The following is a 22,373-nucleotide window of genomic DNA, read 5'->3' as shown; positions in this document are numbered from 1 at the left end:
CCATAAGGAAGAAGTTTGAAATCTTGCCTGGCAATTGTCCTTCTATAACAGTCCTTTTATTCTAGTGAACACAAGATTAATCTATTGTAATTTAAACAAGGAAGTCCTGCTTCCACTTCACTGTTTGCTCACAATGTTTATTCTGATGTTTAGAACAGACCTGATTCATTTTTTGTTGCTCTATATGTTATTTTAAATACATTGTGGTGCTGGTAGTTGGAAGGAATGTTCCCCCAAAGGGGTAAAATAACCCTCACAGCCAACTAAAAACCCCCAAAAAGTAAATTGTCAACAGAGTAAGAAATTATTGGACTTTTAAGGACCCAAAGCTATTCAACTCATAAAAGTTTTAGTAGAATATAATCAAAGAATTCTTTTGGATTTGTATAGTTGAGACTGAGCCCTAAGTTGCTGCGACATGGCTGATTCCAATGTCAAATTCCCTCTTCCCCCTCTCCCCCAGTTTTATCAAAGTATGAAAGTCTTGACTGAGTGAGATGCTATTGTTGGCAAGCCTTTGATGGACACTCCTGGAATTTCATTGCAGGAGCCATGACTTCTGTTTTATCTGAAATCTCACTGGCTCTTGATGACAGACAAACTCTGTTTTTAGCATTGCACTGAAGGTCAGGCAAATGACTGGTTTCCATATAGAGTAACTGAAGATACTGGAACAGATTTATTCCTGGTATAATTCCACTGGTTCTATGAAGTTACAGGGGAATATTTTTGTCAAGAGAGCCTTATGAGTTGAAGGATGATACCTTCAACTGTTCTCAATACACTGTTCTCAATCACTTGTGTATAAAAAGAGCTTGGAAAACATACTATCTAACATAATGTTAAAATGTAAGAGAAATTCTACACTCTCTAAGATAAGGGCAATATTTTTAGCTGGAATAAACTAATATAACTCTGTTAAGGAGATTGACCACCACAGAATGTAATTTTTTTTTTTTTTTAATATCTGGGAATCTAGCTCTGGCTTCTTTAATTACGAGTGAGGTTGAGGTTTCCTGGCTGTGTAAATATTTTACAACGAATCTAGGAAATGTATACACTGCCTAGGCTGCTTTCTGCTAGTGGCAGTTGGGACGATTCCATTATTTTTTACAGAACTTTAATTTTAGTTACAGTTTTGGCACTCAAGTCCATAAACTGACTATCAAGCAGACTAGTTAGATGTTTTACTTAATTTTTTCAGGTTATCTGTGACCTTAATTCATACAGAAAGCAAAAATTGATTTTGCAGATGGATCAAGAAAATGAAAACTAAATACTATAGTATCATTTGGGCATTAGTAAAGGAATAATCAATGTCTTTGTGGAATGACATTGCAAGGCCGAAAGTACTAGGTAATGTGAAAAAAATTTTGTGGGAAAAACTTTGGCAAGATCACAACCACACTGACATTTTCACATTGATTGTGGAAAGCAGAGGAGCAAATGTCAGCTTGTGGATGCAAGAAGTGTGTGAGTGGCGGCTGAGAGCTTTAGCTGTGGCTAGTGAGGAGGGGCTTTCCATCTCCTGCTTTGTGGGAGCGAATTGGTCAGTCCAGGTTGGGGACATAAAGTCACAAATGCAGAGATCCTTGGGTAAAAGCTGCCACCTTCTATGCCACATTGCCCCTGAAGGGCTAGAACTACATTGATTACCACTGCAACACTGGGAGCTGCTGCAAAAATTCAAGATTTACATTTTTACAAACAGGACATGGTCAAGAATGGGAAAGAAATGTAAACTATGTTTTAAAATTTGGAAAACAGATGCAAGTATAATTTTTACAGTCCCTGGGTGAAAATCTATCCCTTAAAGCTCAAACGGGGTGTTTTAATAGTTTTGTCTTATTGTCCCCAAGAGGTTACACTTCAGTGAGCTTTTCCTTAGAGGTGTCAGAATGTATCTTTAATGACAGATACCCTGGCAATCATGAAGTACAAACAACTGTTGCCATGACCAGGCAGGATTTCTTCAAACTGAGTTAGCTTTGGCTCTAATGCTGTACCCAGAAGGCTCCACTTTCCCAATCCATTCACAACATATGCTTTTATAAATCCATCAAACAACCCTCCACTCTTTCTATACCCTATGTTTTAATGTCAAAGCAAATCCGTGTTCTACTTGTGGCACCTGCTGTGGCACATACTTCAGCTACTTCAGGGGAATACTAAGCATACCACCATACTTAAAGTCCTGTCATCATAGCTGTGATAAAGACCCTTTGGAAAATGTATAGCTCCACCCTAAAATAATCATTTATCATAACTCATAAGGGAGAATTAATTGGCATTTAGTGCCTGTAATAATATGGAATAATGCCCTTCATGAACAGGGCCATGTGTAAAAGCACAGGCCACCCAGAAGAGTACTTTTTAACAAGGCAAAACAATTTCTGTGACAAATAAACCTCTCTTCTAAACATATACTTAGGACAGTCAATATATTGGTGAGTGCTGTTGTGCTAAATACTTTTAAGTCAGGATTCAGTGATATCAATCTGTAGTTAAATACTGAAAATACTATCATAGCTTTAGATAAAAGTTTATATTAAAAAGAAACTTTTTCCATCATCGATATCAACAGAGTTTAGATGATGGGTTAACAAAATGGGATATTGAAATATTGCTGTCCACTATGGAAATATGTGCGCTACACACTCATAAATACTTTGTACATTATGCAAAAACATACAGATTCATCAGGCTCTTTGGCATATTAACATATTGTGACAGTATTTGAGCATGTGCACTATCTACATGTGGATGAGGTTTCCCAGTTGACTGTTCTATTTATTACAGAAATCTTGAAAGGGAGTAAAAGGTTTTAAGGAGAAAAAAAGATATTTTCTTAGTATTGATTGATGTTTACTTCAGAAGGTTCTGTAGTCATCCTTTGTTCCTAGTGAGATAACTGTACAAATCTGAAATCCAGTTCCTCCTACATCCATTATATGCATTTTTTTTTAATGGATCTCTATGCTCCATAGGTTTGTCATGACAAGGATCTGCTTCATTGATCTACAGACAAATGTAGACAGATCCTTTTGATCCAGCATTCTTCTGACCTTTTGCCACTAACATGGGCTGGTTGTCTGCATTCTGCCAGCACAGGCAACTTCCAACTTTAATTTCTGTGATTTAAGCTTATATGTCATTCTAAAGTTGAAAGGTAATGTGCTTTGAGTGTCCGCACTGGAGCAGAAGACAACTCCAGTATAAAGAGGTGTGTTACATAATGACTTTGCAAAATGGCAAAATTTATATCACTATATAAATACATATATATATATATATTTATATATATTATATAGTTATATGTGAGCTCTTCTGTGAAGTGTTTGCTCTGGCCCTTGCCATAGTCATTAGAGAGGGTTCCCAGATGTAAGTAAGGATGACATGGACTTACAAGACCTTACTTTGATAGGAAAAGCCAGGGAGGTTGTTTTTTGGGACAGGAGCGCCAGGCTGCCTGCCATCCTTAATTTTACTTCCATACTCATAAAACCAACATAAACATAAAGCTGTGGAAGGAATAGAAGGGCTTTTAGAACTTTATTGTAAATTAAAGCTGTATTTTCCGAATGTGATTTAAAACAAAATCATCGGTGTCTTGCCTGAGGTGAAAATGAACACTGATTTACCATTGCCAGGCAGTTATGAGGGCATTTGTAGTGCAAAGCAATTAACTGAGAAACTGAAATACTTGCATTTGCACTGAAGAGAATAAATTTGTGCAGAGTAATGGGGAGTTGGGACCCTGGTATTTTTGCTCTGCTGAAGTTTTATTTCTAGTGCGTTGGCAGGACAGAAAAAGTTCTCTGGTTCTGCAAAGCAAATGGACTGGGGTCACAGGAGGAATGTGCACCATGGAACTAATTTTCTGCATGAGACTCCTTGACTCACTAACTTTCACAGCGGCTTGATTCACACATTACTTGGGGAAGGTACTTGTAATGATGCTGTTTCAAAGGCTGCTAATCTTAGAGCAGTTCTGTTCTTTGTCTTTCCTTCTGTAGAAGGATTTAACCACTTTGGATATTTACCCTTTCAATTCTCCATTCTGCTTTTTTGCTTTGGTTTGGTTTTTTTCCTGAGAGTTGATTATCAATGTACCCATTGATATAAGCACAAGACCCTCTAATTACACACTGATATGCCATAAACAGCACACAGGCTTCATATCAGTTTTTACATAAGATGGGCATGACTTTGTGTCATATCTGAGTTGCAGCCAGCAAAAGCTTAGCTTGACAGCCTAGTGCTTCTTTTCCCTCTGGATGATCGCATTGCACATTCTTACTGGGTCATGCATGATAAAAAAGGATAAGGGGCCTTCAAAGAGGCTTGACCAACACCTTATTGTCTGTGGAGCTTTTACCTTTGCATTCTCAATGCAAATCTGTTCACAGAGGCTGCAACACATGCTAGAATTACTACCTCGACTGCAAAGTAGCATAGAGCTTGAAATCCATGCTTTCATATCAGTTCTGTTTGTCTTGGTATTCACACAGAGCAGCAGATGAGATGATTTTATATGTTTTCAAATGGAGAATGTCTTGTTCTTCTCTGACATAGCCAGAAACTTTTAAAATAAGTTTTCTCTTTCTCTTACGTCTCAGCTTCTTTCTTTTTTTTTTTTTCCTATTAGTGTTTTTGTAAGGAATTCATTTAAATGCCTGGATGGTTTGTTTACACCAGTCTCCTGTGTCATTTGCCCCAAAATGTTTGACGTAGTTTGTCACTGTGAAACATGTTGATTCTTTATTTTCCATACTTGTATTACCCTGAAGTACGGATCCAGGGAAGATCTGAGCCCTGTTAAATTCAGTACTCAAAGCGTGTGGATTCCTCACTGTTTAAAACCAGAGAATTTTCTCCAGTTATTGGTGTGTCCCATATCAAAGAAAACCACTAGATGAATCTAGGCTTACTTTTGTTTTCCCTGAGTAGTTGACGCATATAGCTTTGATATCAGCTACAGTCTATGCTTCATGTTTTCCTCTGCAGCCTTGTGAGTCTCTCCAATTTCATAAATTTTTGCAGGTAAGTTGCTATTTCCAGTAGTGAATGTTCAGTCATGAGCACCATGACATTCCTCATAAAATTAGTTCACTTTTAACTCAATGCAAGACAGAATAGTAGGAGTCTTTTCCTAGTTCTTACTTTGGAAAGAAGTGTCATGAAATAATTGCTTTCTAGATACAGAATAGGGGGTAACTGTGTGAAGTAGGAATTCCTTTCACTTGAATGTGTGCTGGACTGGATATGACCCAGAAGATTGACTGGTATGATCAGGAATTAAGGAGTTCTTTACTGAGAATTTTCTGTGGGAAATAGATGAAAAGTGTGACCAGAAGGTAGAGGGTGAATTTCTTTCAATCCTGAAAAATGCAGGAGGGAAGGCCGTTCACAAGAAAATGCCTGACACCTGCTGAGAGAACCAGATGGACATAATATGTGGTACTATTTAAAACAGGTCTACTAGAAGTTCAGGAGCATCTTTGGATTTTATTAGGCAATTTCATGTGAAATGCATGTGTTGCTCCTGTATCATTTACGTGTGCAATCTTACGGTTTCTTCAAGGGCTGTATAAATCTATAAATAGAAGACCCATCCTAGGATAAAGAGAGATTACTAATACGGCTCCATTTGGCACTTTTGTCTGCCCCAGGAATCTCCACAGCTGTCCAATAACCATCCAAGCATTCCTAATTTTCATTTATTTCCGCTTCCTGGTATCTGAAGGGAAAGTCTCCTGTTTGTTAAATAGGTGCATATTCACTTTGAGAAATGTCTTCTGCTGCCATTGCAGTTGTTACAGCATTGATGTTGATCCCATCAAAGTTCCAGCACTGACAGTTTTTTAATATTTTCTCTGCAAATATGATTAATGAAACTTGATTAAGCAAGGTTACTGAACAAGATGTTGTAAGAGGAAGAAGGATATAAGGAAAAAAAGGAAACAGGTGAAAAATGAAACTAGAGAGGGAGCCAAGATCAAACTCTGACAACATATTAAAACTCAAAAATGTCTACAAACTTTCTTTCCACGTGGGTGTACAGCTCTGAAAAATATCACTGTAACTGTAACTGCCTCGAACAGAGAACTTTAATAATTCCATCAGTCATAATACTGGCTGAATCTGAGATTTGCATGCTGGTATAAGGGAATACATCAATCTTCTTTAAAGTTATTTTTTCTTTATGCAGTCCAAAATGTCACTTTAATTTAGTCATTCAGATGTTTGCCTGATGATAAAATACGGTGATGACGCTCATTGTCCTGCATTTTAACCAAGTCCTCATTTGAGATCAAAGTGGAGGGTTAACTTTTTTTTTGTGTTCTTTTCATTCCTCATTTGTATTAGGCAAATCATGGTTTCACTAGCAGCAGGAATCCCTATTAAAGTAACTGTCATATTTTCTCATCTATACAATTCATTGTTCAGCAGTTTGTTTGGTGCCAAATGAAGGGGAAAAGACAAACTGGACACAGAAATGCAGATTACCTTAGACCTTCTGAAATTCTTTCTTGGTCAAATGACAACTTTGTTGCTACCTCTTCCAAACCAATTATTTTTACATGCTCCATTGCAGAAGTGAGTGTCCAGTGTAGCCAAGGAAAATACTGTTTAGGCAAATTCTGAACTTGATTACATTCCTTCCATGGATTTGAATAGATGTCCTGTGAACATTTATTTCTTAACAAAATACACAATGAGATTATCATAATTAGCATATTTACTCTGGAACAGGAGAGGAAAATTCCTAATTTGGACAAGCAGAGTTTAGAAAGTCATTGTGACTAGGTATGCAGCTCATTACAGCCTCTGCTTGCAGTGCAGAGAAAAACATCTGCACTTATCATTAAAGAAATTAAAGATAAAAGTACAACTTTGAGATGGAAGTGAGGCACCCTGCAGATTAATTCTGTTACTTCTGCATAAGTTACACAGCCTAATGATCCTTAAGGGGCTATGCTCTGAACTGAGCATGAATGTGTATCTTAAACTGAGAATCAGAACCATGTTCTTCTGTCTAAAGCCTAGTTAAGTATTCCAAGCAGGCTAATGATGATTTTCAGACAATTTTTGCTCCTAATTTTTGTTACCTAAGAACATTTATTAGGTACAAATGCTTAACCCATTTTGGAATACCTACACTAAGTTCCTAAAGCATTGATTGTGCTACAAAACTGGTAGAAATATTTGATGTTTCCAAGTACAGGCAGTCACCTGAAAGAAATGGGAATGTACAGAGGAGTGAGAGTCAGGGGAACATAATGTAGTCAGCATCTTCAGGGCCCTTCTTGAAACACTCCCTTTAAACATACATGCTCTGGAAGAGAAACACTGCCCTGTCTTGTTGCTGCTTACACCAGTAAGTGGTGAACATCAAATCTAGAAGAGATAGAATAGGAAAGAAGCAGAATACCCAAAAAGGAATTGGCAGAAATGTTGGTCCCCAAGTTAAGAGGTAAAACTATCACTAACCAGCAATATCAGTCCCACAGGCCGATCTGCAGACTGGTTTTTGCAGGGGCGTTTTGGTTTGGCAGAAAGTGTTCATTCACAGTTGATGGGTGCCCACCATCCTCTCTGTGATTAAAACAATGGATGTTTTCAATTGAGCCTCTGGAATGTAGCACAGGATAAAACTGAAGAATGTATTAAGATGGGATATGTCTTGGCATTCCCAATGAGACTGAAAGCTTTCTAACCCTCCCCTGTTAATCAGCAGGGTGAGCAGCACAGAAGGGGAAGGGCTGTCCATAGCAGGATGCCAGCTGGAGAGGAAACTGATCAAGCTTCTCTTCCTGCCTTAAGTCCTTCTTTCAAGTGCCAGTTATGATCACAGGCTTTGCAAGCTGGAATCCCCCTCCACACGCACCTGTGCTGGGTAACTCCGTGAGGAATTCAAAACATGTCAGCACAAACAAGGCTGCAGAAAATACAAATAGAAGCCCAGTACCTTATCCAAAGATAATTGAGGCTGCATGCACTCTGCACTCTGCTGAATTAAGAGTTTGGAGATGACAGACTCCTGCCTTTCTCTAGAATGAAATATCCCCAAGGAGCTTTTGTTCTAGTTGTTGGGAATTTTTGAATCAAGTTTCAGTCTGAAACTTGGGCATAAAAATAGAAGACATGGTGCAATGAAGGTGAATGGTATTGCTTGCATCTTCCAATTCAAGATGACTTTAAATGAAGAGCCATTCACCATAGGCAAATATTTGCTAGCTGAGATCTTTGATTTCTTAAATAACCTTCTTCTGAATCTGCTTATGGCTTCTGAACTTTATGGGACATTCCTGTTAAAACCTTATTTCAGTACACCCCTCTTGATGTTGCATTTTCGTAACTTAGCAGTATTTTCAGTTGTACTTTTTGGGATGTGTTGGCCCATAAACAATAATTGTATTTAATGGAGACTTTTGGTAAATTATCATAGCATAACGCCTTTGATTTTTGTATAATTTTTGTAAAAGATGTTTACTTCCAATTCTCCCTAGAAAATGGTGCAGGCTGGGAAGGGGAGCTGTTGAGGCAGTACTGTATGGAAGAAGACAACTCTCAGCCTAGGTTACTTTCATGTATAGCACAGCCAGCTGATCTGACTTCTTTTTGACCAGAAATTGAACAAACGTTAGTCGTTGAACCAAAAATTAGTGTATCTTTCTCAGTAAATGATACTTCTTCACTCTTAACTTGACTTTTTTTAAAAAAAATTGAGTCTTAAATAGCCTTTAACTACAGGCAGTGCAGACAGTATGTTACAACAATTCATTTCTATTATTTTATTTTGTCTGGAAACAGGAAGGCTTTCTACAGTCAGAATTTTTTTTTAATTGGAGAGTTATGGAAAATACTATTTGCAAAAAACCCACAGAAAATCACACTTTGAAAACTTGTCAGCTTAATACTGCTCTGTGCACTGAAGCCACTGAAAAACGTGTGGGAAGATACTGCACTTATGCAAGGCAGGATTATAAAGCTAACAGATGTAAAATTCGCTTAGAGAGATGCTTTTACCTTCCAGAACCATCTATGTCACTGGTTTGTTCTTTGTCAAATAAAATAGCGTGGATGTATGTGTTGTTATACTATGTAAGCTTTTAGTGAGAAATCTTTGAGGAATGCTATACCCAATACTTTAATGGATTAAAATGCCCAAAACCAGCATTGGCATCATCATACTATCAATAAAGGTCAATCCTTGTCCCCAGCAATAGCCACATTCCTCCTCAGAGATGGAGGAATTTCATTTTTGAAAATTAAGAAAAACAATATCCTTCCTTTTTAGAAGTTGAGGTTGTGTTACTTTAACACAACAATCTTCAATATAACAAGATTCCCCTTATAGATTTGAGAATATATCAATGGTTCAGATCATTTCCTGTTAAACAAATATGGTTCCTGTGGCTTCCCAAGGGAAGTTGCCTCTCTGTGTTCAACTGAACACCGCTAGGAAAACAAAGTTTAAGGCATTACATTTTAACAGGTACAAGAAACAAACTCTACAATTTCCTAGCTTTCAGAACCGTCCAAAAGATTATGTACTTGTTAAATGTGTTAAAATTTCATTTTACTTGCTCCATCTTTAAATTTCCAGGGATCCTGCTGGGATGTCATGTTATGCCCTAAATGTGATATAACCTATTACAGAAGAAATTGGCATTGCACTTCCTCAGGAGAACTTTGTTTCTCTTCTTTCTTATTCACTTTGCTCTTAAAAAGAATTCTTCACTCTCTGAAGATTGGAAGCCTGTGCTTTTGTTTATTCTCTCACGGAGCTTGGATGTGTGCTCCAGGTACAAAGCAGTTATTCCTGTGAATAAAGGAAGTGTTTGGGGAGGCGTTGATGCTGTATGCTGGCAGCTTAATGCTGGGCCCTCCACTTGGAACAGATTCACACCGGGCACTATGGCCTCCTAAAACCTTAGATGTGAAAGTAAGGGCATGATACCAAGTGCAGTTCCTGCAAGTTTAGTTCTGATTCAGCAGCTCTGCCACTGTGGACGTGTGTTACATTTCATCTTCCTTCATACAGCTGCTAGCTGGTGTGTGCTGTGCTGTTCTACCCTCTGTAGGCAAAGCACAGAGCTCAGTACTAAATACTTCTGATCTAGAGACAGGACTGCTGTTTGCTGTGTCAAACTGGCAGCTCATATTTTAGTGAGCAGAGGAAGAATGACTCCCCTGGTATTCTGGTGGCCAGAAACAAAGAGAACTCAAATAAATGCATTTAAAGAACAATTAAATGTAAGTCTGAATCTATTTAATAAGTACCCTAAGTTACAAATGTGCAGGAGCAGAGGAGTCATTACACATCAGTCATATCTGTGCCAGAACCTCAGGACTTGCTCAAAGTCAAAGCTATTTTAAGTTGCTTAATATCAGAAGTGGCTGAAGGCACTAACTGCGAAACTAAACCTTCAGTATTGTCTCAAATGCCCTTTTAGTCAGGCCTTATTGTTGCTGGACCAATCAAATCCCCTTTAAAATTATAAAGCATAATGATCTTAGTTACATGCAATTGAGATAGATCAAGCAGAATGAAATTGAAAAAAAAAGAAAATCTTACCATGGTGGCCAATAGCAAGACATAAACCCCTCAGTTTATTGCTAATGGTTGTAGGGGGAGACAAGACAAATTGTGTTTCTGTGAGCAGGTTGAAAAGCTGCACAGAATGTAGAATTCAAGAAGCTGAAAATCTGGGAGGCAATATTGATGACTGAGATCTGTCTCCTTGAAACACAAAGAAACATCCCACCTTACACAACTGCCTTAAAATGAATTCAGATTTGAAAAGGAGAAGCAGGGATGAGGATGGGGAGCCTTTGAAGAAACTTGGCTGTTCTGATCCTGCAGGCACTTGGAAGCTGTGTGTATATTTGCTGCAGGAGGTTGTCCTGTGGAAGCTGACAGATCAGCTAACACGTGGGGGCTGCCAGGATACTAAGGATCAGTAGCTCAGTTTTTTTCTTGGTTTTGATTTGCATTGCAGTTATTAAACTCCTTGATCCCAAATAAGAACTCACTCACTTTATTCTCAAAGCATGTTGTAACAAAACAATCAACATTTGTCATGATCTGACTCACGTCTTTGCTTCCATTTAATTCCTGTGAGATACACAGCACACACTACCTTGGCACAGTGTGTGATGCTAACTGAGAGCAGACTGAATAGATATAACAGCTATATTTGGATAAAGATTGGGAGAAGAGATTTTACTATTAGTCATACCATACACGATGTAAAGAGCTGTGTAACCTTCCAGTCACACCAACACATCTTATTAAAACCCACATCCACTCTTTTACTATCATCTGTATAGCTGGTGTAACATAGAGCGGTCATGCTTCTAACAAGCTAATCTGCACAATATTGCCTTTTTTTTAAATATTTTTTAACAAAAGATTGAAATTTTTTTCCATCAGATGTGGAGGTGGGGTAGGGAGTGAAATGATCTTCCAAATAGGAACAGGTGTATTCACACTGCCTCTCAAAACATCCCCCAAAGCCTTGCCTAGGGCAATTCCCTAAGCACTGCCTATATGCTTCCTTTCATTTCACAGCTGAAAGTCTTTTACATTTGGCTTTTTTTCATCACCTGAGTCTAGTTAGCTTGGCAGGAAGGGGCTATCATCTGTCTGTCTTCTTCCTTGAAGAGAACTATATATTGTGCATGGAAAGCAGCCTTGTGAGTGATGTTTGGTGTAAGGGAAAGTTTTGGTGTCAATCAAGGGGGCATCATTCCAGCCTGGCTTGGCACTGCTGAGGCTGAGGTAAGTTGGCTGGTTTGAGTGCCCCTAGCCATTCTGCTGTTGGAGTACAGATTTCAGCACAAGGTGTCCTGAGTTGTGTTTTACTGCTCATCCCACAAAATCTCTGTGCTGCTGTAGCACTTTGATTCCTGGTACCCGAGAGAGGTAGATTAGAGCTATTTTGGGTGTTCTCACATGTATTGTAATCTCCCTTCCCAGCTACAGGCGGAGCAGAGCCTAAGAGCCCACTTCAGAGTGTCTTTGCAGCTTGCCAGTGCAGCTCTGTTTAGTATAAATGGAATCTCTTCGAGGTGTCAGTGGCGTATTTTGCACATGCCTTGAGTGTTCATTTAAGGCAGTTCTTGTTGTCTTACTAAAAACAAAAAGCCAAACCTGAGCAACAAAAGAAACACCACTGAAAGGAGGAATCAAACCCCCAACATTAAAGCCCAATAGTGAATTAAAACAATGAGACGTTGTGCAGGCAAATGGTAGCTGCAAAATGGAAGTTTTTCCTTAGGTTTGGTTAGTTATATGTGCAAGGATGTTACTTTCAGGTTTCTTACAGTCTTGTCTTTACATTTAACTGGTCTTGCTCATCTCCTCTCTGACACAGTAAGGTATAAAGGCCATAGGGTGCTTGCTTTATGTTATAGGTTATCTAGTTTGTGTCTTTCCTTGTTTATGTTTTGTGCCTTCTGGCAATGTGTCAAATGAAATGGTGAATTTCTACCTGATGGCTTATACCAGTGGGTCTTATTCATTTTCTTTGCATTTTTTTCTTGTCCAAAGTTGATTTCTAAGAAAAAAAAATTATTTTCCCTTCGGAGCTCTTACACATTTATTGTAGGGACAGGGACGGCAAGTGACTCATTGTGGAAAAAATAATATAAATTTCCTCAATTAACTCTCTTACTATGGGAGAGGAAGCAATGTGCCTGGTCCAGAGGTAATTTCTTGGATTCATGTGGGCATTCAGCAACTGTTCTGTGGTGGGGTCTCAAAGCACGTCTCTGCTTTCAGTAGGTCATGCTCCTGTGTATAAAGTGAGAAAGTTTTGCAGGCACTTACAGCCTCAGAGCTTAGAATGACTCTGAGAGTTTGTTGTGCAAAAAAAAATACTTACTTAAATATAGGGGAGGGAGATTTAAATGCTGTTTTCTCTATAGAGGAAACATACTGTGTTTTCTACTGTTCCTTAGTCTCTGTCCAGTCCTTTTCTTGTAAGAACACATTATAGTCTCTGATTTTCTGACTATGGAAAAGAATATTTCCTTCTAATTATTTCTTCCAGAGATCTTCAAGAGGAGAGGGTATTCTTTCCCTGTGCTTTTGCACATTTCTAGTGCTAGTGAATATCTGATTCTCTGAAGTGTTGTTCTTAAATGAGAAGCAGAAAATATAAATTCTTGATTCTGGGGTTGAGGGTAGGACGGAGACAGGCACAGTTCAGGTGCTGGAAAAAGAGGCCCTGGCTAATGGTGCAGGCTATATTAACAGCTTCTCATTTGTGTAGGACTTCCTGTATATTTTTGTCTGCCTTGTAAATTAGGAGTTCCTTGGGGGTAGGAAAACTGTGTCCATCCATCTGTTTATACAAATATTCTCATTAGTATTTGAACACTCATCCACTCAAATGCTGCCTGATCCCTATCTCTTCCCTTTAGAGTGGAGTTGAGGGGCTTGGCTGGCAACATGTGCCGTTCTCAAGGTGGTGTAGCAGCTGCTCTTTGTACGGTGCCTCCCAGAGCTCCTGCTAAGTAGTATTTACTGTGAACACAGTGCAGAGGAGTTTTTTTAGGGCACAGCTGTCACTGTGGTGCTATATATTCACCCAGTGTACAGATCCGCTCACAACAGAGTGTAGTAGGAATTCTCTGTAGTATGTTGAAAGTAACATGTGATACTTCCAGCCTGCCAACAGCTTTAAGCTGCGGATGTTGGAAGTCAGATGTCTATCTTGTAGAAAATTTGTGAGGGCTGAAAGTTCATGTCTCTGAAGCAGTGCATATACTGCTGCTTTTCTGGGAGGGGTGAGGTGCTTGGCTTTTCAAAATGAAATCTGTGCTTGGGCTTGAGGCACTAAAGAGCTACTATTAAAATCAGATCAGTTGGTGGTACCCTGGATTGGATGTTGTAAATCAATTGCCAGAAATAGCTATACCCTGAAACTCTGATGAACGTCTCACTGTAGCATTAAATTTAGGCAATTGCAGCACCTAGCAACTGAAAGCTATGTTGTAGTCCCGAGCAAGTGAGTTAAGATTATTACAAAGGTTTGCTGAAATCATTCTGTTTAGAACTTGCCCAGAGATTTGTTTTAGGAAAAAAAAAGATTGGTGGTCAAATTGAAAAATGCGTATTTGTCCTTGACAGTAGTATATTTCTCTAAATTTGTTACTTCTGTTAGTAGAGGGGAGGCTGAGATTAGAGCAAAGTAGAATTTGCTGTGTAGACAGATCTGGATTTCCAGTCTATTTCTAAGGTTTAATTGACATTTGTCCTTCAAAACTATTTTCAAAAACTATTTTTAAATAGAAAATATTTACTGAAGATTTTACAAAACCACAGTGAGCTCTTCTCTGTTTGTGGTTATATTTAGTAAATATTTTAGTAGATCAGAGATGAATTTTCAAAGGAAAATACCAACAGATAAAAGATAAACTCTTTGCATTCCATTCCTTTCAGCTGGATCTTTAGAAATGGGAACAAGATAGTCTTGAATGTGCCTTGACACTTGAAATCTGTCTGCCCTGTATCTCCATCTGTACACTGGTATTTTGTTCACAACAATTACTGACTGTTCTCAATGTCTGCTGGAAATGCATGCTGTGGCTTCACTTGGAACTCTCACAGAGATGTCTCTGGCGTTCTAACTAAAATATATGTTATTTTGTGCTTTGATTTTCATGTTTCATACAGATTATGCATCCAGTCTTTAATAATGCCTTCTATATAAAATTCAACAGGACCAAATAATCTAGCATGCTTTTAACCAGTGGGAAGACCATGAGAAGAAGTAATTCTTTCCTGTTACTTACTACTTGTCTGAATTGCAGATACAATAAATTAGATCCATCTTTTGTACTTGTGAGTCTTGCTGTCTGTGAAGTGAGGATAAGCTGATTTTTAGAGGTAAAGTGACATCAGTGGAGTGCTGTCCCTTGAAATGGTAATTGAAAAAATAGAATTGTATGAAAGAATCCCACCCAGAATTTGCTACCCTTATACTTGGTTGAAGAAGCTGAATCCCTTTCATTTCCTTTTTAAATAATGACTGACTGAGCCATGATTGAGGCTGTTTCCTTGTCTTTCACAGTATGGTTCTCCTGGAGCTCTTTGCCTCAGAAACAGTGTTGCAAAGTTAGAAAGTCATGTAAATCACAAAATCAGAGTTACTGACCACTTTCGTTTGAGAGATTCTTGTGATAAATGGTTTTTTCATTTAGGTTGTGTTTTGTAAAGGTATTAGGCAGAAAATACTCCATTAGAAGAAGTGAAATTAGGTCACTCATTACAACCATCCTATCCCACTAAATAGACTCTAATTCTAGGAGGTTTGTAGTTGCTGTGTCTTTATTTTAAGGTATAGCATTTACGTGTGGGGCTACTAAAAGCAGAAGTCAGAGAAAGTGAGAGGGAAGCCTATGTGTTAGAGCTGTGTTAAACTAGCCCCAGATCTAGAGTGTGTTATCCTGTCTGGGGAAGCTCTGCTTCTCTGGTCTTATTTTGTTTGAAGCATCACTGGGAAGCGGAAGGAGAGATAGATGTGTTGAGTAAGAATACCCAAACAGGGCAGACATATTTGACTTTCAGGAACTGGGCTGATGTTCAAAAACCAGTCTTTGTTTCTGACAAGAAAAAGGTCTATGTGCGGGAGAGTGTCCCAGAATTTGGAACCAACATGGTTAATATTCTGTGGCAAGAACTTGTATGTTTCATGAGGAGGTTAAAAGTGATGTCTTAGAAGAATGATGCGTGAAGATTATGTATTTAAGAACGGGTAATTTGAAAAAGACTGAAGTCCTACTTGATGAATTCAAGTCTTACTGACTAATTTGTCTGAGTTTGGCTTTGGTTTGCTTTTTGCCCTTTCTTTACCTTTTATTCTATTGCAGATTCTGTTTCTCAACGTATTTGTGGGACTGAGCAGGGAAGGATCTTTGAGTAACTATACAAGCACATGTGGGTGTACAAATAATCCATATTCTTTATGGGCTTCTGGATTCTGTGTACTGGGCACAATGAAAGTCAATAAAATGCATAGGAACTAATGTTTGTATAACAGGTTAGGAAAACTATGCTTGTAACACAAATCTTTAGTTTTTTGGCTTCTTTGTTTTTTGGGTTTTTTTTTTCTTGTGAGGGTGCATTAGACTGCGGAATAAAACTCTATCTTTGAAACTACCACAATATATTTCCCCATCTCTTGATTCCTTAACACCAGAAAAATACACTGGGGAACAGTAGTGCCATTATCAACTCTATTGCATGAGAACGTCCTATCAGTGGCTGTCCTTCACTCAGAAAACACAGAATTCATTGCTTCTATCTCAAATTAAAAGATATTAAAACTTGTCTCTTCCAGTCAAATCAGTTCTGGTAATTACTTACAGTGGCTAATTTCAAAGTAGTCTTTACTTTTAAGTAGTCTGAGTATGCAGGGTGCTGTGGGTTCTAGCACTCTGATCCTAGAGCTAGTGCTGTAGTAAACTGACCACTCCAACTGTCAGACTGCACTGTCAATTGCACCTCTGGCCTCCATACTGAGCACCTTTAACAGTGTGTTGAGAAAGGGTTTTTTTCCTTTTTTGCTTATTTGTCGTTGCCAGTGAAGCGCATAAACAAACAGTCTAGGGAATTGTTTTGGAAGGAGGTTTTTTTGAGTATGTGTATATTTATAAGTGTTTTGAGGTGGTATTAAGGAAGGCAAGTTAAGGAATTTCACTTAACACTTAGAAGTGTTTGAATTTGGGTTGAGTTTTGGTTTCCCTAGAAATTTCACGTCATGGTTTCAGCCTGGCTGAATTCACAGGGGACTTTTGGCTCATGATCAAACACATCTTTCTTTTGTGTTCACTGTACTGAAGGAACAGAATTTTTGTTGTAGTATTTTTTATTATCCTTGGGTTTTTTTAGCGAGGAATGTAAGGAAGTGAGTCTCTAAGACTGAAGAACTATAGCTTATATCCATGCTTTTTATGTACTGGGTGCTGAAAGCAGGTGCTGAACACTCTGGTGTGTTCATTCAAATTTGTCTGGTTGATGGTATGTGAAGGCTTTTCTGGTTTAGTACTGTGCTGATGTCGTCCATATGGAAGCTGAGAGGGCTGTGTAAAATTGAGATCAGGGTGCTGTCCGTTCAGAGAAGATGCAGTTCACAAGCCAATTGGAGCTAACAAAATGTGTTGGCACAGTGAACAAACAGAACTTCTGAACTGTTGTGTCGGTTGTTGGGTTTGTGGTTGCAGCATTGTGGCTCCTTGTTTCTGAGCGTGCTGGCCTTTGGAGTGTGAGGTTCAACAGGTTGGTGAGATGGGTATGTAGCAATCTGTGTTGGTAATGGATCTGCAGTTGTGTATGGGTAAGGTTAAGCAGGATAATTTCCTCTAAAGCTTGCTATGAAAGAAACAAAGTGTGCCCAAGGCCACTCACATGCATTCATTTTCTGTCCCCTCAATAAAATGAATTAAATTGGGAAAAATGGCTTTTAGGAGGAAAAATACAATTAAATCATACAGTGGATAGTGGGTCCTTAGTTTTCTGCTTCTGGGTAATGGCTCTGTATACTGCTGCTATATAGAGATAATTATCCCCTTGAGATACTGATAATAGGTGATAAGGGAACCACTACATTGGGCTTAACCTCTCAAAATGGAAGTAACGACAAGCAGATGGAGTCCTGGACCTTTGCAGAAGCGTGAGTTAACTTTGATTTGTTTGATTTCCATAAATTTTGGTTTTTCACCCATACAATAATGGATGCAATTATCATTGTGTCTATTAGTGTATTTTTAGCTGTATCTATTCTGTATTATAGTTCTGGGTGAGTTCTTCAACTGTTTTGGATACAGAACGACTTACCAGGATAAGACTTTTTCTTTTGTCTTTTCCCACACAGATCACCCCTGGCAGCAAGGCAGCACAGTCACAGATGAACCAGGGGGACCTTGTCGTGGCCATTGATGGAGTCAACACTGACAGCATGACCCACCTGGAGGCCCAGAACAAGATCAAATCAGCCAGCCACAACCTGAGCCTCACTCTGCAGAAGTATGTTGGTATAACTCATACTCTGTGTTCCTAAGGACAGCCTATAAAATTTGTGGCTGATGGTTGCAAGTGTTTTATCCCTGTCTGTTGGATTTATATGAAGTGGTCATGGCACAGATATGAGATGAAAAGCCAAAATCTGCTCCGATTCTTGTAGAAGTCAGTATGGATTCCTATAGAAACCAAATGGTTATGTTTAGTGTGTGGGATTTAGCCTGTTGAATACAGGTGTAATCTCATATCCATTCATGCTTCTGCTAAATGAATCCAATAGTGATGTTTCTTTTGGTTATTCTCATATGGGCAGCACAGTTTAGTTTGGCTAATTTATGAACAACTGTTCTGGAGACACCAAACAGAGCAAGTGTTACAAGTGCATGGGAGGAACTTCATGAGAATTTGTGCTAATGGTCTGGCACCTGTGAGTTTGAAAGTCTGCTCTGCATCTGACTGAATAAGAAAGCTGTAGCCCAAGTGCAGGAAAGGGAGGCAGAACGTGGAGAGGGCAGGTTTTATTACAGAGATGTGATAAAAGTTGCCTTGCCATTAAGAAAGCAGTTAGTAGGTCTTTTAACTTCTGCTGATTAATGTTGCTTCCAAGGAAACTTGTTCTCAAGTTAGATAACCTTGCACAGATGATTTCTGTAATAAATGCATTAATATTTAAAGATCCATAATTATAGAAAGAGAAGTAGCTGCTAATTTTATTGCATTGTGAAGAAGATGATTTTTGTGCAGGGTAGGCAAAGACAAGTACAGAAAGCAGACTATAATGTGGAAGTACGATTTCTGAGAATATACCAACGAATCTCATACATGAATATGCAGTTGAGATAATCGGTATCAGGAATAGAATAATAGCTGAAGAATAAGGAGTTTAGATGAAGTTTCCAAGACAGGACAAGGTACCATAAAGCAAAATATGTGGCTGATTATCCCCTGTGGCTCTAAGTTGGTCTCTGAGTGTTCCAGATAGAGTAGAAAGCCACTACTTTGATGCATGTAGTTGAATTCTCATCCTATCACCCACTCCAGCTTCTTTTTTCTTCACTCTGAGTGATAGTGTTGTTACAAATATATGTATGATTTTTTAAAAATAGATTTAGATTGCTCTGAATATTTTTTTATTTGAAAGTTTAAAAAATCCTTTTTGATTGTTTTAGAATGTCTGTCTGCTTTTCTGTTGAACTTTTGTGGTTTTGCACTGAGAGAGAGCATTTTTTATTGTGCCTTGGGTTATTGCACATTTGGTATGAATTTTCCTGGGTATTGAACCTGAAAAGTTCTCCACTGTCTGCATCTATGGCCTGGCATAAATGGTTTCAAACTACAAACCAACAGCTCTTCTTACTCATAGAAGAAGGATTTCCAAATTTGTGACTAAAAATCTATATTATCCTGATACATATCACAGAGACAAGTCACGTAAAGCAGTAATTTTGATCAAGTGTTGCCAGGGTTATTTTGTTTGAATAATCATTGTGCTTTTTTATTTGCTGACCTCTAAATTACAACACCAACAATTCTAGTGGCCCCATCATAAAATAAAAAAAAGAAAAAGAAAAGTAGTGGAAGTACCTTTGTTAATTACTGTCATGTCTATTTATTGTTTCTTCTGTTTTTTAAGGCATGCCCTGTCTTTTGGTTCCAAAACAATAATATATAATTCAGATTCTCAAGTTATATGGATAAAGAACAACCAAAGAAAGCAGTAATGGGGAGTTCTACAGACTGAAATATACTTGCATAGATAATAGATGTAGGTGAACTACAATCCATTTTGAAAAGAAGGAAAATGGGATAAAGTAAAATGAAATACTAGTAAACATAAATAGATCATAAACCAGCTTTTTTTAGCAAATGAAAACTTTCTCAGATCATGTTTTTACTCTGAACTTAGACAATTAATGGGCTCTCTTCTCCAGCTGCTTAGTTCACCTTGGTGACCCATTCAGCCTCATAGGGAAAACCCAGTGAAAAAGACTGAAAAGTTTTTATTTTAAGATTTTTTTTTTCTTAGATGACATGGGACTATTTAAAAAAGTTCTGCTCAGAGGCATTAAGCTGCCTTTGCTTGGCACAATTCAGAATTTATGGAAGCTAAACCCTAGAAGCAAGTGATATTGGCCAACTGATGTATGCATTGAACCCTGTTAAAGATCTGATGCCTTGAACAAAAGGCATCTACACTATATTCAGGAAGTTATATTCATCTTGCCTTAAAACATAATTTTTTTTCCCTGGACACAAATGAGTTAATTTATCTAGGGACAAAAGATTGTCAGTTTAGTCACTCGCCCAAAATTTACAATGCAATATCCTTTCTTCAGCAAAAAAAAATTTACAAATATGGGCTTGGTGGAAAGAACAGTTAACATGAAAAGAAGGTAGCAGTGACTAGGGATAGTAACTTTCAACCAAATAAGGACACGACAGAAGAGAGGCAAAATCTCCTGGGACGTGGTGACCAGGAAAATGACTGTGCTAAGAGATCACTTTGACTTTTTTTAGACATGGCTTGCAGCAATGAAACTGGAGCGGAGTGTTCTACTACTATGGAAAAACAGCCCTAGTTGCCATCAAGAGCACAGAGATGGAAGCGCTCGCTTATCCTATTTGTATAAAAGTTTGGAAACATTGGAAGTCCTTTCCAATGGAAAAGGCACATCTGTACATTAGGGGACTGACTGTTGTGATAGGAAAACTTTAGCTCTAAATTGCAATGATGTTGGACATGTATGTGGAGCACTCACATGGCTCTACAGAATGTGTTTCAAGGTCATGGAATGCCTTACCAGGCAATCTGTGGCTTGGTTTTGCTGTTGCAGCACTGGAAGTAGAACTGGTCTTGCTTGTTTAATCTATAAGGCCATGGAAGAAGCAGTGGAATGTGAAATCTCAACGTAAATGCTCCAAGATAGAAAGCTTTTTATTTTTCTAATGGTTCTTGGCTCTCGAGAGCGATGGCCTTTCCCTTTATTGATCGTGGCCATGAAGGTTTCATGAGCATTGTTTATAACCTGACGGTTGAGACAGTGTTTGCTGCTACTCACTTTCGTTATAACACTTTGTTCCCTCTGGGCTTTTTTCAGGGTGGGGGACTGGTTATTGTTTTAATTTGGCTGTCAACAAAAGTTGTACATGGTGTCAGCACTTGTGCAGGACATCCAACTGCAAGGCATCAATCATAGAAAAAAGGGAACTGTTAAGAGCCCCCATTTATACTTGCCTGCCTAAACAATGGGATTCTGTGATTTCTTGGATTAATTTAGTTTTAATTGAAGTAGCACCTGCACTGTTCACTAACATTGATCTTCTATGAATGTTCAGTGCTGTCATGAGTGAAGTTCTCCATGTTTCAGCCATGGGTTCAGGAATTTGTGGATGTCAAGTGTTTTCTCACAGCTTCCTTCCCTAAACTCCCTCTTCAATTTGTTCTTATCGCCTCAGACATGCTATGTTTTCACATAAACCCACAAAATTAGACTGGAAGTCTCACCAGCTGTGCCAGAGGTTTGATCAGACAGCCAGAACTTGTTAGTGGCTTGAGCTGCATTGTCTGGCTGCCTGTTTCTCTAGAGCCTGCAGCGTGCCTCCCTTTGCTGCTTCTGGGAAGCTAAAACATGCAGATGGGCAAATGCCAGGAAGTTGAAGTATTTGGACCATGCCTGGAAAAAGGGACCTGTGATCCAGTGAGTTGGGAATGTCTGGGACCATCCAGACGAGCACTGCTTCCTTAAGTTTAGAGGGAGAAATACATCTGGGGAGAGAACTCTTTTTTCTGCTGAAGAAAAGAGCAGGAGTGAGAGAAGGAAAGAAGTGTCTTTGGCATTATGCACTATTACTCAGCAGAACTCCCATGAGGCACTCAGGCAAACTAGGCTGATATTCCAAAGTGTTAGATATCTCTATATATGCAGGTTATTCCTTAGAAACCTGCATTTCTCTTGGTGTACTGAGGCAGGATTGGTGCTGGTTCTGCTGGACCATGCCATGGAAGGCTGTGATCGTACTCCATAATGGCCTGGGTTGAGGTGGAAAAAGACATTGCTTTGCTTTTAGTCTTTTTGTGCCCCCCCTGGAGTTCAGTTCTCAGTCATTTTTCAGTATCAGTTTCTAATCAGTTATTTGAGCTACACAGCTGCCCTCAGGCATTTTAATTCTAGGCCAGTCAAAGTTCATCTTTAAGTGTCTGTCTGTCCTGCAGATATTAGGCCATAAACATTGGGTCGTGCAGTGTTCAGTTCACAGTGAAAAACGAAATACATGCGAAGTCTATTTTTATTTCATACAAATGGGTTTCTTTTTAAATGCACAGTAAATGCAAAAA

General features: G+C 38.6%; 1 protein-coding gene across 4 annotated transcripts in view; it reads left to right on the top strand.

Moving 5' to 3' along the window:
* LDB3 (LIM domain binding 3) overlaps positions 1-22,373 on the top strand; it is a 108,852-nt gene that overhangs the window by 14,012 nt on the left and 72,467 nt on the right. For all 4 annotated transcript variants that reach the window (XM_066191606.1, XM_066191604.1, XM_066191603.1 and 1 more), the window contains exon 3: positions 17,892-18,043. In XM_066191606.1, the coding sequence (XP_066047703.1) occupies positions 17,892-18,043 (152 nt within the window). The remainder of the gene's footprint in view (positions 1-17,891; positions 18,044-22,373) is intronic.

Source organism: Chamaea fasciata, unplaced genomic scaffold (assembly GCF_029207755.1).
Source record: "Chamaea fasciata isolate MVZ Bird 193981 ecotype frontalis unplaced genomic scaffold, bChaFas1.0.hap1 SCAF_9, whole genome shotgun sequence".
Classification (NCBI taxonomy): Eukaryota; Metazoa; Chordata; class Aves; order Passeriformes; family Sylviidae; genus Chamaea; species Chamaea fasciata.
This window is presented reverse-complemented; position numbering and strand designations above follow the sequence as displayed.